The sequence below is a fragment of the Papio anubis genome, chromosome 17 (assembly GCF_008728515.1).
Source record: "Papio anubis isolate 15944 chromosome 17, Panubis1.0, whole genome shotgun sequence".
NCBI classification, from domain to species: domain Eukaryota; kingdom Metazoa; phylum Chordata; class Mammalia; order Primates; family Cercopithecidae; genus Papio; species Papio anubis.
Window position 1 is genome coordinate 40,930,391 of NC_044992.1, and position 15,964 is coordinate 40,946,354.

A 15,964-nucleotide genomic window follows, 5' to 3' on the forward strand; every position below is an offset into this window, starting at 1 on the left:
CAGTATGGCAGCCACTAGCCACATGCCGTGATTGAGTCCCTGAAATGTGGTGAGTTCGAATTGTAATGTGTTTTGAATACAAAATACATATTACATTTCCAAGATTTATGAAAAATGAATGTAAAACACCTCATTCATAATTATTATATCGATTACATGTTGAAATAATATTTTGAATATATTGGGTTACATGAAATATACTCCTAATGTTAATCTCACTGTTTTGTTTCATTAATGTGGCTACTAGAAAATTTAAAGATTGCAGATGTAACTTGCCTTCTGTTTCAGTTGAATAGCTGCTGTACTGTACAGGACTCTTGTAACAGCCCAGGTTATACCATCAGATGTGGTTGTCTACAGAGTATTTCATTTCATTTTAAAAATCATTCTGTTTATTTTCAAAATTCAAACAATATGAAAGAGCACAAAATGAAAAATGAGTCTTGCATCCCATCCTCTCCTTTTCCTGCATTTCTTTCTGTCCCTCCTCCAGAGGCCAGCTCCCAGTGTCCTGAATACTGCCCCAAAGACATGTAAGAGACGAGAGATGATGCTCCTCCATACTGCCACCATCTCCACCACTCCCTGCTGTCACACACCTGGCCTGTCTCGCTGATTTACACTGCCTGCTGACCACTGTGGCTATCTGAGTGCGTCCTAGAGCACAGCACTCACAGTGAGCGAGAGCCTAGACACCATGGGAAATAAATATTACATCTTGAACTTGCATACAATGAAATGAGGAATGAGCAAAGAGACTTACTATCTAATTATCCCCCAAGCATTTGCTATTTCTACTTTCTTTGAAAAACTGGCATCGAGGATGTTAACATCTGACCAGTGACGACCACACGGGGAATGTTAAGAAAATGATCTATGGACCCTGCCAGTGTCCTGTGCGCCATTGTGTCCCACAGGCACCCCTTAAAAGGCATTTTCCTCTTTGGAGATAAAATAACTGGAGATCGGGAGTTATTTGCCTAAAGCCCTGTGAATCAGGGATTGAATTAAATGACATTAAACTAGAAATAAGCTTTCTAAGGCAAGTTTTAGTATGTTAATTAAAGCAGCCTAACGTTGAATTTTCGTAGTTTAGGGAAAAATGGTGGCCTGAAGATGAATCAAAGTATAACCCACTACATATATTTAGAAAGAGCTTTAGTGCTATATCTTTATAATTATCAAAGCAATTCCTTAAGGTATGAAGGGAGGATGGAGAAAGGATAAAAAAACTCACTCTATATTACTGTGCCCCTTCCCCGCTGCACTGAAGAACTGTCAGACTCAGTTCAAATGAACATCAAAGGAAGCCCAGAAGAGGAAGACATCAGATTCCCGAGTCCTACCTCAGACCTACTGAGGCAGAATGGGGGCTGGAGCTTGGACCAGGTACCCAGATGATGCTCAAAGCAAAACCTTATCCATTTTCATTCAACAAATGGAAACCAAACATTTTTCAGGAATCAAGAAAGGTAAATAGACATCCAGTCATGCCTATATTATCCTTACAAAAAATTAAATATATTAAATATAGATTATTACATAAAATATATATTAAATAGTTTATATATTACACATTTACATATATTAAATATATTTGATATATTAAAGTATATTTTAAGCACACAGAGCAAAGAAGTGTACTCAACCCAATCTCAATTTGGGCTGGCATTGACAGCTAAGGTGAGTCCCCAACTCATGAAAGGAGCATCAGCACAGGCGATTCCACTGGGGACATACTGCTAATCAATCAGCTGGTACCATCTTGGTTCCAGTAACTTTATCCAGTTGGCATAAGACTCCAGCCACTCACTAAGTAAGAAGTTAAAAAAAAAAAAATTGGATCCAGACAACCAACAATGAAGGGCTTGACAAGAACTCTCCAGGCTCTCCACATGCTAGTGGGCTAAGGTTTAAAGCAGAGTTTTAACCCAGGTAAAGGAATTGGAGAACCAAACCAAAAACCCAGACTGAATTGGGGTCGTTCGGACTAGGCCTGCTTGTTGACGGTTAAGAGAAGCACAGTGAAGCATAAGGAGATTGGCTTTGAGATTGGACAGTCTTGCATTCACAGTCTGGCTCTTGAACCCGCGGGCCGTATGAGCTGAGCACGTGGCACCAACCTCCTACTGGAAAATGGGAAGCTCATGCTGACCTCGCAGGTTTTGTGTCAGGATTTTAAATGTTCATAAGGCATCTGAGCAGACACAGAAGACAAATTATCAAATTTAAATTTTACTTATAATATGAAATTATTAAAATAACAATATTAAACTAATAAAACCATTGGTTGGCAGTGGTGGTTCAGTAAGAAAGAAATACATGGGACTTGTCCCCGGAAACCCACATACCAGGGTTGTGAGGGAAAAACTCATTCCAGGTACCACTCTCTGAAGTGTGCCTTCCTGGTCAGAGGCTAGGCAGCCTGAAGTAGGTGAAGGGCTTCGGTGCCAATGACTACGTGTGTCAAGAACATGTTCGGCCTAACGCCAGTCATGAGCCCATGGTATCCTTGGATTGGATGGAGGAAAGGGAGCATTCTCTTGACTTAGCCCATGCCTTAGTGAACCAGGCAACATCATTCACACCTGTTCTCTGTGTCTTCTGTCATTACCACCATCAATCAAGTTGAAGAGATGCTTCACTGCAATGGTGCCACCTAGCATCCCTGCAGAGTGTGCAAATAAATCATCTATTATTTGAAGAGTCAATATTATCAAAAAGAGATTCAATGTTTTTAATAATAATAGGATTAATACAATAAACAGCACATGTGATCATTTCATCTAGTTTTTCAGTGTAGATGCCAAAATCCTATTCTTTTCACAGAGGAAACACAGGCTGACTCAGATGGATGGGTAAAAGAAAGATCAGAGTAAACTTAGCATTACTAAGGAAAAAAAACACTATTTTCCCTGCAGGGTTAAGAGTAGTGGGTGAAATCTTAGAAGTACGTCAACTCCTGTACCCAATCCCACCAATGGTAACTCAAAGCAGATCACTCCATTCTGGTTTCATTTTCTTATGTACCTACATCTAAGCCACTCTCTTCCTAACAGCCCCAGCCTATGAGCTCCAAATATTTTCCTTCTGCTTTCTTTCAAAGATGCATTGCAAAAAAGAAAAAATGCATGCCTACTCCTAAAGCTCCACACCCTCTGTCACCATGCTCTCATCTAGCCTCTAATCTTTTCCATTTGTAATCAATACTATGAAATCTACATAGCATAAAACATCTGGACAAACACTGAGAAGAGCCCAGTATCTAGATACGTAGTGTCATGTAAATGGCAGGTCCAGATGTCAACTTGAATTGTTTCTATTTTTCTGTAGGCTGTAGTAGTTGTATATACACACACTTATTATAGTACTCTAGCATTTCTAACTTTGAGTCAGTATTCTTAGGTACCCTCAGCATAAGATAATTTAAAGGAAAAGCAAGAGAATAAGAGGAGGGGGAAGTGTGCTACACAAAGCAAGAAACAGTCAGTGGGTTGATTTCTAATCTTGGGTTTGCTGCTTGTTTGCATAATCCTGGACAGCTCACTCAACCACTCTGTGTCTCAGTTTCCTGGTTTATTGAATAAGAAGTTGGGCTTGATGATCTCTGAAGTCCTTTAGCTTTAGAATCCACACACCCCTAAGTTTGCTAATCTGTATGTCTGCTATGCTGCACTGAAGCCAATGATTTGACTCCAATTTTTGGCACTAATTTTTTTTCTTGCATTGATGCTTCCAGAGTTCCCATGTAAGTAAGCAGCACACTGGCTTTTTGTATTCACTCTTTACAAATCAACCCTTTGATCTCTTGAGCTACTTTGCAGAAAACTAGACTAAGTGGTGTTCTTAAATCTCAGACTCACTGATTACATTGCAAAGAAGGCCTATTATACACCTCAGCAGAGTGGCCAGAGACATATAACAGGAAACTTCGGTTGCAAAGAAAGGTCACCTAATTCATGACATGGCTGTTGGACCTTCTTCACTGAGTGGCCTTCCACCATTATGGGCTCAGCCACCCAGTTGCTCAGCACTAGGAGAGGCAGGTATCACTCATCTCTCAACTCCCAGCAAGCGAGGATTGGAACTGCCCTGCCACCCTGGGTCTAGACCAGGTCTGGACAAATTAAACCCAATCTGGCATAACCATGCAGGCATCGTATTTTAATTAAGAATTGATTCCTAACCCCAGAAGCATTTTAAAAACTTACCTCATCTCCCCAACACTCTTTTACCAACTCTGACTTCTCTTTCAAAGAGCTATAGAATGTGCAGTCAAATAGGCCTGGGCTAGAATTCTGGGACTGCCAATTTCTAACTGTGGTGCTTTAGGTAAAATCCTTTAACCCCTTTGAGCTTCTGTCTCCTCATACGTAGAATATGGATAATGCCTTCCTCACCTGGGCAGCATAAGGATGAAATGAGATGATGTATAGAAAGGGCCCGAATACACGGCCCAGAGTACACCACAGTCAAGCCACTGTTGTTGATGTTGTGATCCATCACCACCCAGTGTGTTTATAGTTACGTGTTTTATAGTTATAGTAAAAGAAAATTTGTTGATTCAAGCTCATTCTTGTATTTAAAAAAAAAAAAAAAAATCTGCTGAATAAGACTGTATCCCAAATCCCAAAGACAAGAATGCCAGCTCTCCTATGTTATCAGTGAACAGGGCCCAGGTGCCAATTCCATATAGAATAGTAAATAAATAAAAAGGACATTATTACATTTCTGAAATGTACATGGTCACTGAGAAATGGGAGTGCACCCTCTCTACAGTGACTTAGAAGCTGCTCTTTGAAACCCTGGGAAGAGCATGAGCTTTGGGTCATGAAGATTTGAATTCTAGTCCCCTTACTTTTTCCTTTTGTATTTTTGAGTAGAACTCTTAGCCTACCTGTACCTGGTTTTCTAATCTAAAAAGTGGTACCACACCTGACACATAGTAAATCCTCCAGATTAGTAGGTGTCCTCCACCCTTCCTTTCCTAACTAACTGGGTTAAGAATGCAAGTAGCTCCTGTACACGTCAGATGGGCCATCTCTTCCTTCTACACGACTGAAATTCTGTTTCCTCTCAGCTACTTCATGTGTGGTGTTATATTTCCATTTGAGCTGTAGATAATTATTTTTTACTATATTAGAGGAGATCTGAGTCAGACTGCCTCGAGAGAGAACATATCGGAAACCTCACATAATCTTTGTGTCACATCAAGCAAGTAGCTACTTATTGAATCTTTTGGAATTTCTGAAGGTAATATTTCCTCTAGCTTAGCTTTCTGCAATAAACATCCACCCTACAAGCACTATCTCCATTAAACCAAAAGACCTTTGACATGTGTATTTTGTGAATTGGTCTTTATAAAAAGATATACCTCCTCCTCTTTTTTATCCCAAAATATGAGTTTATACAACATCTAAGACCAAAAACAATAAGGGATTTACATAAAAATAACCTCCATGGTCCCATCTATACTCAAGGATAAACTTGCCTTGTTCTTTAACAAGAAAAGTTAAATTATTTCTTTGTAATTGTTCTATCATTCAGATGTGCATTTTTTCAAACTGGTTCTCCTTCCATGTGACTGACATTTGGAAAACAGTCTTTGTATAGCTGACTTTTAAAAGTATATGATGTAGGAAATATATAGATAAAATGCATATGTGTTTGCATTATATATAATATATGTATATGTATATATAATATGTACAGATATAGATAAGGTAGCTATATAATATATGCATGTATATATACACTCATGCATATTAGTATAATATAACCCTTTATGTGTGGTATCAGAACAACTACTTGGTTAAGAGCTATTTGAACAGATGTAATAAAGAAGGCAAATAGAATTTGAAAATAAGTGTAGTGGTTAATTGATGTGTTAACTTGGCTGGGACATGGCACTCAATATTTGGTCAAACATTAATTGGGATATTTCTGTGAGAGTGTCTATAGATGAGATAAACATTTAAATCAGTGGAATTTGAGTAAAGCAGATTGCCCTGCATAAGGTTGATGGGCCTCATCCAATCAGTGGAAGGCCTCAAGAGATCAAAAAGACTGACCTCCCTGAATAAGAAGGAATTCTGCAGCAGGGGACCTTCAGAGGTAAAATGCAGCATCAGCTCTTGTCTCCAGCCTGCAGGCCCACCCTGCCAATGTCCATTATTAGATGAGACAATTTCTTAAAATCTCTTTATTTTCTGTGTGTGTGTGTGTGTGTGCATGTGTTGTCTCTTTATTTTACCTATATATATGTATACACACACACTATTTTACCTATATATATATGTATACACACACACACACTATTCTGTTTCTCTAGAGAACCCTGAGTAAACAGTAAGTAATCCTAAACATCCTGAACTCCAAAATACTGTGAGGCTCCTACACTCTCAACCCACCTCTTGAAGAAAATGCCGAAATATTATGTTGTTAAATAACCATCTCTGGCCGGGTGTGGTGGTTCATGCCTGTAATCCCAGCACTTTGAGAGGCCGAGGCAGATGGATCACCTGAGATCAGGAGTTCAAGACCAGCCTGGCCAACATGGTGAAACCCCATCTCTACTAAAAGTACAAAATTTAGCCAGGCATGATGGCAGGTGCCTGTAATCCCAGCTATTCGGGAGGCTGTGGTGGGAGAGTCACTTGAACCCAGGAGGCAGAGGTTGCAGTGAGCCAAGATCACGCCACTACACTCCAGCCTGGGTGACAGAGCGAGACTCCAACTCAAAAAAAAAAAAAAAAAAAAAAACTGCACAACTTAATAATTTCCAGTGGTTAAAAGCATAGGCTTTAGAGCCAAAGATAGCTGAGGTCAAGTTCTGGCCCCAGACTGATGGCGGTTTGCTTCTATGGAAAGTGCCATAGAAGCCAGGTAAGACAGGTATGCCCTGTGGGAGGCCTTTCCTCCACATGTGGGTTTAACCTAATATCTTCCCGCTGAGAATAAGCAAATGGTAGGGTGTCAAGTACCACATCATGTTTGGTGCTGGGTTTAGTGAGGGAGAAATTGTGATGATTAACAGAGAAAGTTCAGGTTCAGAATTTACCACCAGCCCCTGTGACACCCAGTAAAGGTTCTAACCAAGATGCCATCTGTTATGAACAGGATTGTAGATGACTTTCAAAGAAGGAAAATTTTTCTTACCTTAAAAATACATTGACCGGCTGGGCACGGTGGCTCACGCCTGTAATCCCAGCACTTTGGGAGGCTCAGGCGGGCGGATCACAAGGTCAGGAGATTGAGACCATCCTGGCTAACACAGTGAAACCCCATCTCTACTAAAAATACAAGAAATTGGCCAGGTGTGGTGGTGGGCGCCTGTAGTCCCAGCTACTCAGGAGGCTGAGGCAGGAGAATGGTGTGAACCCAGGAGGCGGAGCTTGCAGTGAGCTGAGATCGCGCCACTGCACTCCAGCTTGGGTGACAGAGCGAGACTCCATCTCAAAAAAAAAAAAAAAAAAAAATGCGTTGACCAAATTTATTTCCCTCTAACATAATGGTGTCACCAGAATGAAAAAAGATGACCCCATTTATTAGAGGCCCTGAATCACAGACTGCTTCAAAGCACTGTGTTTGCTATGCAAGGATATCTAATTTTGCAAAATAAATATACCAGGCTAAAATTTTTGCTCTGCAAAAGAGCATATTACTTCTAGATGGTTTCAAGTCATCAAGATAATATTGATTGACATAAAACCTGGACAGGCATATCTGTGGAGGACCTATTACCTGCTTCCCTCAATATATGTAGCTCCAGTCTTAAACCAGTATGAATTCTGCAGGTGAGGAAACTGAGGGATTTCCTTAACCTTCAGGTTTCTCGAAGCCTCCTCCTGGGATGAACTTCAGCAGCCTAGTGTCCAATTATAGTCCTATCTTTTCCTGAAAAAGATCCCACTTTTTCTGGAACTGCCTAAGATCTGCAAATACAGACTGGAGAAGAAATGAAAATCCCCAACATATTTTTTATTTACTTATTTTTAATTTTAATTTTAATTTTTTTGTTTATTTATTTTTGAGATGGAGTCTCACTCTGTCACCCAGGCTGTAGTGGTGCGATCTCAGCTACTGCAACGTCCACCTCCTGGGTTCAAGCAATTCTCCTGCCTCAGCCTTCCAAGTAGCTGGGATTACAGGCACACACCACCACACCCAGCTAATTGTATTTTTAGTAGAGACGGAGTTTCACCATGTTGGCCAGGCTGGTCTCAAGCCCCTGACCTCAGGTGATCCACCTGCCTCGACCTCCCAGAATGCTAGGATTACAGGCATGAGCCAACGTGCCTGGCCCCCCAACGTATTTTTTTTTTTTATCTGAAATGAGCAAGGATACTTGCGTTTGCTTACATCGAGATCATTAGTCTTGGAATCAGAAGACCTGGGTTTGCCACCTGCCACTGTGTGATTCTGGATAAGTCACTGAACCTTCACCAACCCCCACTTACTTTCTTTGCTGTTAAAATGGATATCACACACATCTCACACCTTATTTTGCAGTGAATTAAGATAAAGCAAAAAGAGCTGTGAGGCAGCCAGAGGCAACCTGGACATCCCTTGCAGCTCCAACTTCTCCATTCTGTTTTGTTTCCTGGTCTGTATAATACAACTTTTTTCAACATGCTGTGCACCAAAGTAGTTCATTGAAAACACAGTAATTAGCATTCGAGATAAAATGACACTGCTGCAATGTTAATTACTACAGTGCAGATGTACCCTTAGATATCATACATAACGTTGTCAGGCCTTTATTTTTAAATTAAAGTGCAACAAACCATACCCTGGCTACACAGCTTTTTTTTGATTAATACAAATTAATGTTATTTCGGTGTCTAGGGGAAGAGTGGGGATAAGGGGTTGTTGCATCTCATTGTAAGAACACATAGGAAAATGATAGCAGTTATGGATTGCCCATAACTTTGTGCCCCCATTCAGGTCTCTCCAAAATGGAGTGCGAGCTCCATGATGGCAGGAAGAGGGACTGGCTTTGCTCACAGTCATACTGTCCCCAGCTCCTAGCACACAGTTAGGTGCATTGAATGTTTTGTTCTGAGTAAATGGCCAACTGAATGAATGAATGAAGACAGAGCCATGTATGCAGAAGGGGTCTGGAAGTGGGATCGAAGAACTAGAAGGCACTCTGGTGTATTCCTGCTTCTGGTTTGGGGTTTGCTTCATGGCCTTTAAGATGATTGTGCATTCTCCTCATATCTAGCACCTTAAAACCCAAAATGAGAGGCCAGTGAATCCTCACAAGGCAGAAGTTAGCTCCAGTTCTTCAGGATGACATTTAACAAGCAACATTATATTCCACCAGGCTCTGGGAATTTGGGAAGACATGGGGAAGAACAACGAGAAACCTTCAGTATCACCTAGGCACCCATGCCATAATAGCCAAGAGTAAGGGAAGGAAGAGAATGAACATTTGTGACCATTGCATATATTAGTTAATTATCACAACCTCGTGAGGGCAATTTTTACCAACTTTTTATTGTTGTAAAATACATATGACATAAAATTTACCATCTTAACCATTTTTAGTGTACAATTCAGTGGTGTTAAGTACATTCATATTGTTGTACAACCATTACCACCATCTGTTTCCAGAACTCTTTTTATTTTGTGAAACTGAAACTTTATACTCATTAAATACTAACTCTCTCTCCCTCCTTCAGTCTCTGGCAATCACGATTCTACTTTCTGTTTCTATGATTTTGGCTACTTTAGATACAGCATACAAGTGGAATCCATTTACATTTAAAGTAATTACTGATAAGAAGGGACTTTGTCATTTTGCTATTTGTTTTCAATATGCCTTACAGCTTTTTTGTCTGTCATTTTCATGGAGGAAATTCTGTTATCTCTATGGTTAAGAAAACTGAAGCTTCAAGAAATTAAGTAAACTACCCTAGGTCGCATGGCTAATAAGAGGCATACTGAGAATCTTTTGACTCCAGGGCCCCTGATTTTTCCACCCGCTGGTGCCAATGTGTTTCCCAAGTACTGGGAAAATTCAGGCAAGCATAAAATGTAGTCAGTGCCTTGATTCAATGGGCAAGAATTTTCTTGGGAACATTAGACAGACATAGATGAAAGGATTTCTAGAAGTGTTAGGAAGCCCAAGATACTTGACTAATTACACAAAGCATGCATGTCATAGGAACTTGGAGCAATGTTTTTTGTTGCCTTTTATACCACAGAATGTCACTGGATTGAATCCCATGGTTCTGTGCTTAATGTCATTTGAAGGGAATTACAGAGATCCAGCCCTGCTGTGTGGGATCTACTCCCCATAGCAGATGGATGCAGCAATACATAGTAAATGCTGTAATAATGTGCACACTGTTTGACCTGGAATTTGCATAATGAAATATCTCTGGATTAGTGAAAAGATTGATCCATAAGGATGTTGATTACAGATTTTTTTTTTACAATAATGAAAAAGTGAAAGGACTGTAAAGATTCAACAATCAGCTATATATTTTTACAAGGAAATATGATATAGACATTTCAAAGTGATATTGCTAAAGAATAGTTAATGACATGGAAATATCTATATGTTAGTGAGAATAACATATAAAGTCATATATACATACAAGTGAAAAGTCTTTATTATATATTCATAATGCACATATATAAAATGATCTCATTAAAATATGGGTCTATAGGTATGAGTGTGAAAATTATATGCCAAAATATTAGTGGTGATTACTATTTAATTGTGAAATTGTGGTCTATTTGCTATCCCATATCTTTCAAACCATATAATAATGCCTATGTATTATCTTAATAATTAGGAAAAATAGGTTATATTTAGAGATGGAAGTCATGTCAAACACAAATCTGTCTTGAGCTATTGCACTGCAAAGGAAGTTATGGGAAATAAAAAGAAGACAACTTCTGATTATCTCACACTAACTAAATAGACATTTATTTGAGCCTGGAGAACAGGAGTGAAGTCATTGGCATGGATCATTTGGTTGCAAGGAAAAGATAACTTGAGGTTAAAAAATGTGTTGGTAAGGCGTAGAATATTACAAAGTACAGTTCGGGCCTCTAGAAGAAACTAGATCAAAGAGACACAAAGACATCTGAAGCTAAGTAGTTATTCTCCCCATTCCCTCCCCTCTTCCCCAGTGTGTGGTCTCCTCTGTCAATGTTGGGACATCTGCCTCAGTCCCCTCTCTCTGATCTGACTTTCTCTGCTTAACAGTATGGTTGGTACCAGGCGACCTTGCAGTTCAGAAACTCAGTAGTCTCTGTTGATAGTTCCAGATTTCATAGGAGAAAGAAGATGACTGACTTAGTGTATATCAGCTCCCTTTTGCTGCATAACAAACCACCCCAAACTTTAGAGACTTAAATAATTTTTTAGCTCCAAGCCTGTGGTCAGTGGGCATTTCTGATCTGGGCCAGGCTAAGCTGATCTCAGCTGGGCCAGTCAGCTAGTGGATCAGTCACAGAATAGCCAGTCTAGACAGCCTCTCCTGGAATGGCTCTCCTCACTGTGGTCCCATCCTCCAGCGGGCTAGCCCAGGCTCATTTGCATGGTAGTTCACGGCTCCAGGAAGAAATGAAGAAACATGCGTGCCCTCAAGGTCTACTCTCAGGACTATCATATTGTGTGTAGCACATGCTGTTAGCCAAAGTAAGTGACAAGGCCAGCCCAGACTCGACGTAGAGAAATAGCATCTTATCTAGATGACAGCAGTTACAAAGTCACATTGTTGGGAGCGTAGTTATAGGGAGGGGAAGAATTCCTGTCATTTTTGTAAACTGCACGTAATCTCTAGAGGCCGAGCCTGACATGAGCTCCATGCAGTAGCTGCACCACATTGCCATTTCCATATAATGTCGTTGGTCGATGTACCAGGGGAAGGTGAGTCTAGGGAATCCACTATTTCAACCTGGAAGTGACACTTGTCATGACCCCTCCCAGCCCATGGCCCCCACCAGTCACATGGGCTCCATTCTACAGTAAGGTAGCAGGAAACAAAATGAGTCACTGGAGTATTTGGTGAGCATTATGGTCTCTGCCACGGTGAACAACCCAAGAGCTACTCATTCACAACACCAGTGTCAGAAAGGTGGAAGGGGGGCAGGAAAATGATAGCGCTATAGAGCATATATATGAAAACCACATCTAATGAAGGTATCAGAAGTTACAGGAAGCCCTTCAGGAATCACTAGGGCTGAAGGCTTGGCCAAAGAAGTCAGAGTAAGTAGGAAGAAAATCCAAGTAGTTCAGCCTCCTGTAACCCAGAAACACGCCTTCCAGACTCATTCAATGTCTCCCCTAAGCTCTAGATCCTACTCCCAAAGCTAAGCCAACCCAAGAGAGTAGGAAAGTAGAGTTTCAGATGGGAAAGAGTGTTCCAGAATCAATTGTTGTTGAGAAGTGCTAAGGTCACAGTCAGGAAGATGAACCTGAACATCAAGGCCCAACAAGAAAAGAAAGAAGGAAAACGAATGCCCAGCAGTCATGTTAGCAGTTTGGAGGGGCTGGAGCAAGATGGAATCAGGAATAAGGAGTAAGTCTAGGAATCTGTGAAACTGGAAACTTGAGTGAATCCCTTTAGTTTAACACTTGAGGCCCACAAGCTATGAGGATTCTGTGCAATGTCTGGTTGCAGGGCAGGAAAAGGAACTAACCAAGACACACCATATAGGACGCTTGAGAATTCAGACCTAGGCTTTCCATCTCCCACGAGCGTCTGCTTCTGTTCACTCATTTTCTCTTCCTTGTCTCATTTGGCCTTCTAGTATCTCACCCCTTACTAACTGCCTTCTCCAATTTCTCAGCTGAGATTTAGAACTCTTGCAGTATCTTTCCATTCCAAACACTTACAGTAAGAAGGACAAGTTCATTTTTTATAAGATGCAACGCACAAAATATTAGTCACAATTGGTGAAGTCTCCTGTGAGTTCTTACCTCAAATTCCTAAGCCATCATGTGGTTTATGCCTCATAGAAATTACCATAGATCCCACATATACCCTCTGGGGCAGCTGCCACTCCCTACTCCACATGTGGATTTAGCCCATCTTCCCATCAAGAGGAAGCAAAAGGCGTTGATCCAAGCACCATGCTGGGTTTGGGGAGGCATAGAAGAAGGAGGGCCTTGCTTGACCTGTTGCTAATTGCCTTGCAGGTCAGTGGGACCATGTACAACACTGGAAGACATGTATCCCTTCGCCTGGACAAGGAGCACTTGGTCAACATATCTGGAGGGCCCATGACGTACAGCCACCGGCTGGAGGAGATCCGACTACACTTTGGGAGTGAGGACAGCCAAGGGTCGGAGCACCTCCTCAATGGACAGGCCTTCTCTGGGGAGGTATGTTAGTCTGTCAAAGTACTAAGTTTAAATGTCAACGTACAAGATTGGGTGCCTGTTTATATCCAAGATGGGATGACATAACAAAGAGATTTTCCCTAATCTATGAAATGAGAAGACCCATGCCTTCTTTCTCCATCTGTCTTTTGCAAATTGGCATCAAAGTCAATAACAAGCTTCTAGTATTTTCCAGGGAAGGCTACAATGAAACTAACTCTTTCTTTCTGAGACACTAGTGTGGCTCTCTTGAGACTCATGCCCAATGATATTTCTAGAGCATTATTTCAACCCCAAACCCTCACCTTATATATATAATACGTCTTTACTTACACCTATCTGGGTGATCAGCCTCTCATGTGTCACATATGATAGCACAGATTCCATAACTTTTCTTTTGAATATAATGAGTCATATTTGCATAAAACTATAACATACCATAAAATAAGTGTCAGGCAACTCAATAGGTTTCCTGAGTTTCGGCAAAATGGAAATGTCACTGTGTGCCACCATCAACCCAGACAGAACTCAAGCCACAGCAGAGAGCCCAACCACAGTTTCATTTATAGGACAAAAGCTATGGTTTAAACAGTTGTCATCTGTGGTGTGACACTTCACAAGCAGGGTATAGGTAATTTGATCTCTTTTACATTATAGTGGAGGGCGTTTATGAATTAGAGATCAGGGGTCCTTAGACCCTAAATGCCCTGTAACTAGGTTTCTGTTTAAGAGTCCTCAATAACTGATGTCAGGAAGGCTTTGAAATTACAAAAATATGTATCGCATGTGGTCTTTTCATTTTTTTAAAGATCATGTATAAATCTGGCCTTGTTTTTAGGGTGTTAAGGCCAAGCACTAGGAAACAGACCCACAATCTTAATGAGTCCAGCAGCCAGATTTTAATGTGCATTCAAAATGCATCAATAAGAGCCTGCCTAAGGACTCATCTAGTTACCAGGGATACAGAGATTAAAAAAAAGAAAGGCTCCTACCACAGAGGAACTCAAAGAGTGCTATATTCAAGTCATTAAAGTATAATGTCATGCTGTAATGGGGATGTACAAAGGCCCTGGCAAACTCAAAGGAAGAAGTGACAAATTTTGCTTGAAGGGGTCAGGAGAAGCTTCACAGAGAAGGTGCCCTTTGAACTGGGCTGTAAAGAGAGGCAATGAAGAACAATTTTAAGACCATCAGCTTTGGAGTCCAGTGACCTGAGTTTTGTAGTCTCGCTTTGATACGCACTGTGTGATCTTGGGATGTTACTTTAGCCTTCTAAGGCACAGTTTAGATACCTCTAGAGGTTATTTTAAAAATTAAGTGGGATTCCAGATGTAAGAACACTGAAAGTATTCAATGATTGATAAACAACAATGATAAAGCAGGAAATGAGGGCTAGTGTGAGCAAAAGCCCCGAGGCATGTCAGGGCAGTGTGTGCTGGAGAAGCTGCATGAAGATTTCATCTAGCATTTTATCTGTGATCTATTAATAATGACTGTATAGACAATAGGGTTGAGCTGTAGGATGGATCTCCCTCCTGGATCTGTAGAGAAAAAAATGCTAGGATTCATTAGGGATGTCTGCCAAAGGCATTGTAATGCCAGGCTCCCAAGTTGCAGATTCTGAACTAGAGTACAACAAGAAATACAGTGAAAGCAGGACAGAAACTCAGAATTTGAGCATAACTGGGTACTTCCAGTCTGAATTAGAGAATATTCAAAATTAGATGAATTCTTGCTCTTAAGTTATTTTAAGGTTTGTAATTATTTTATCCATTGGCTTACTTGCTCATTTTTTTCTTTTCCATTATTTCTTTTTCTCCCCCATATCCTGTCATATTCCAGCACCTATCACAGCACTGCCTCAGAGTAGAAATAATTTTTAAATGAATAATTGATAAAATGTAGACGTTCAGTAGGCTAAAATCTTTACATTGTATTATTCTTTACTGACACTTGTTTCTTCAGTATATGGTAAGGGTGCTTTGTAACTTATACATGAACCACAATTTTAAAGTAAATGAGTGCTTCCAAAATCCCTAAGGGAAACATATAGTAATTTGATCTCTTAGTGTATGAATTTTCCTAGACCTACCCCAGACCACAGGTATCAGGTACACCAAAGAATTTGCATTTAAAAAGTTCCCAGGAGAGTCTGACAATTAGGTTTGTGAAGTATTTCCACAATGGTACATTATTATGTGTTCCCAGTGAAGAAAGCAATGAGTGAAGAAAGCATGTAAGCAGGGTTGCAAATCACAATGAACTGGGAAGCCTTGTCAAAATACTTTCCTCTCAGTCCTTCCCAAAACCAACTGAATCAGAGTCGCAGGATATAGGGTCCCGGTTTGTACATTTGTAAAACTTTCCCCAAGAAATTTTGTTTAGTAATCACTATGCCAATTTTAGGTGAAATTCCGCCTGAATTATCCCAGTTTTCTAAACCAAGGGGACTTAATCAACAAAATCACACTGCATAAAAGGTGGGGAAGGAGCACACTTTGGTAATTGTCCCCTGGAAATGGCAAGGCTGGGTGCTGTCTAGACTGATGAGACTTGGAAAACAGCTTCCCAAGTAGGGTGGTCACACACACACATCCACTGCTTCAATGTAGGCTTGAG

The 15,964-nt window shown here is 40.5% G+C and overlaps 1 protein-coding gene across 1 annotated transcript in view; it reads left to right on the plus strand.

Moving 5' to 3' along the window:
* The window catches only part of CA10 (carbonic anhydrase 10), a 524,630-nt gene that overhangs the window by 395,904 nt on the left and 112,762 nt on the right, over positions 1 to 15,964 (plus strand). The window contains exon 5 of the mRNA XM_009190286.4: positions 13,163 to 13,348. Coding sequence (XP_009188550.1) covers positions 13,163 to 13,348 — 186 coding nt within the window. The remainder of the gene's footprint in view (positions 1 to 13,162; positions 13,349 to 15,964) is intronic.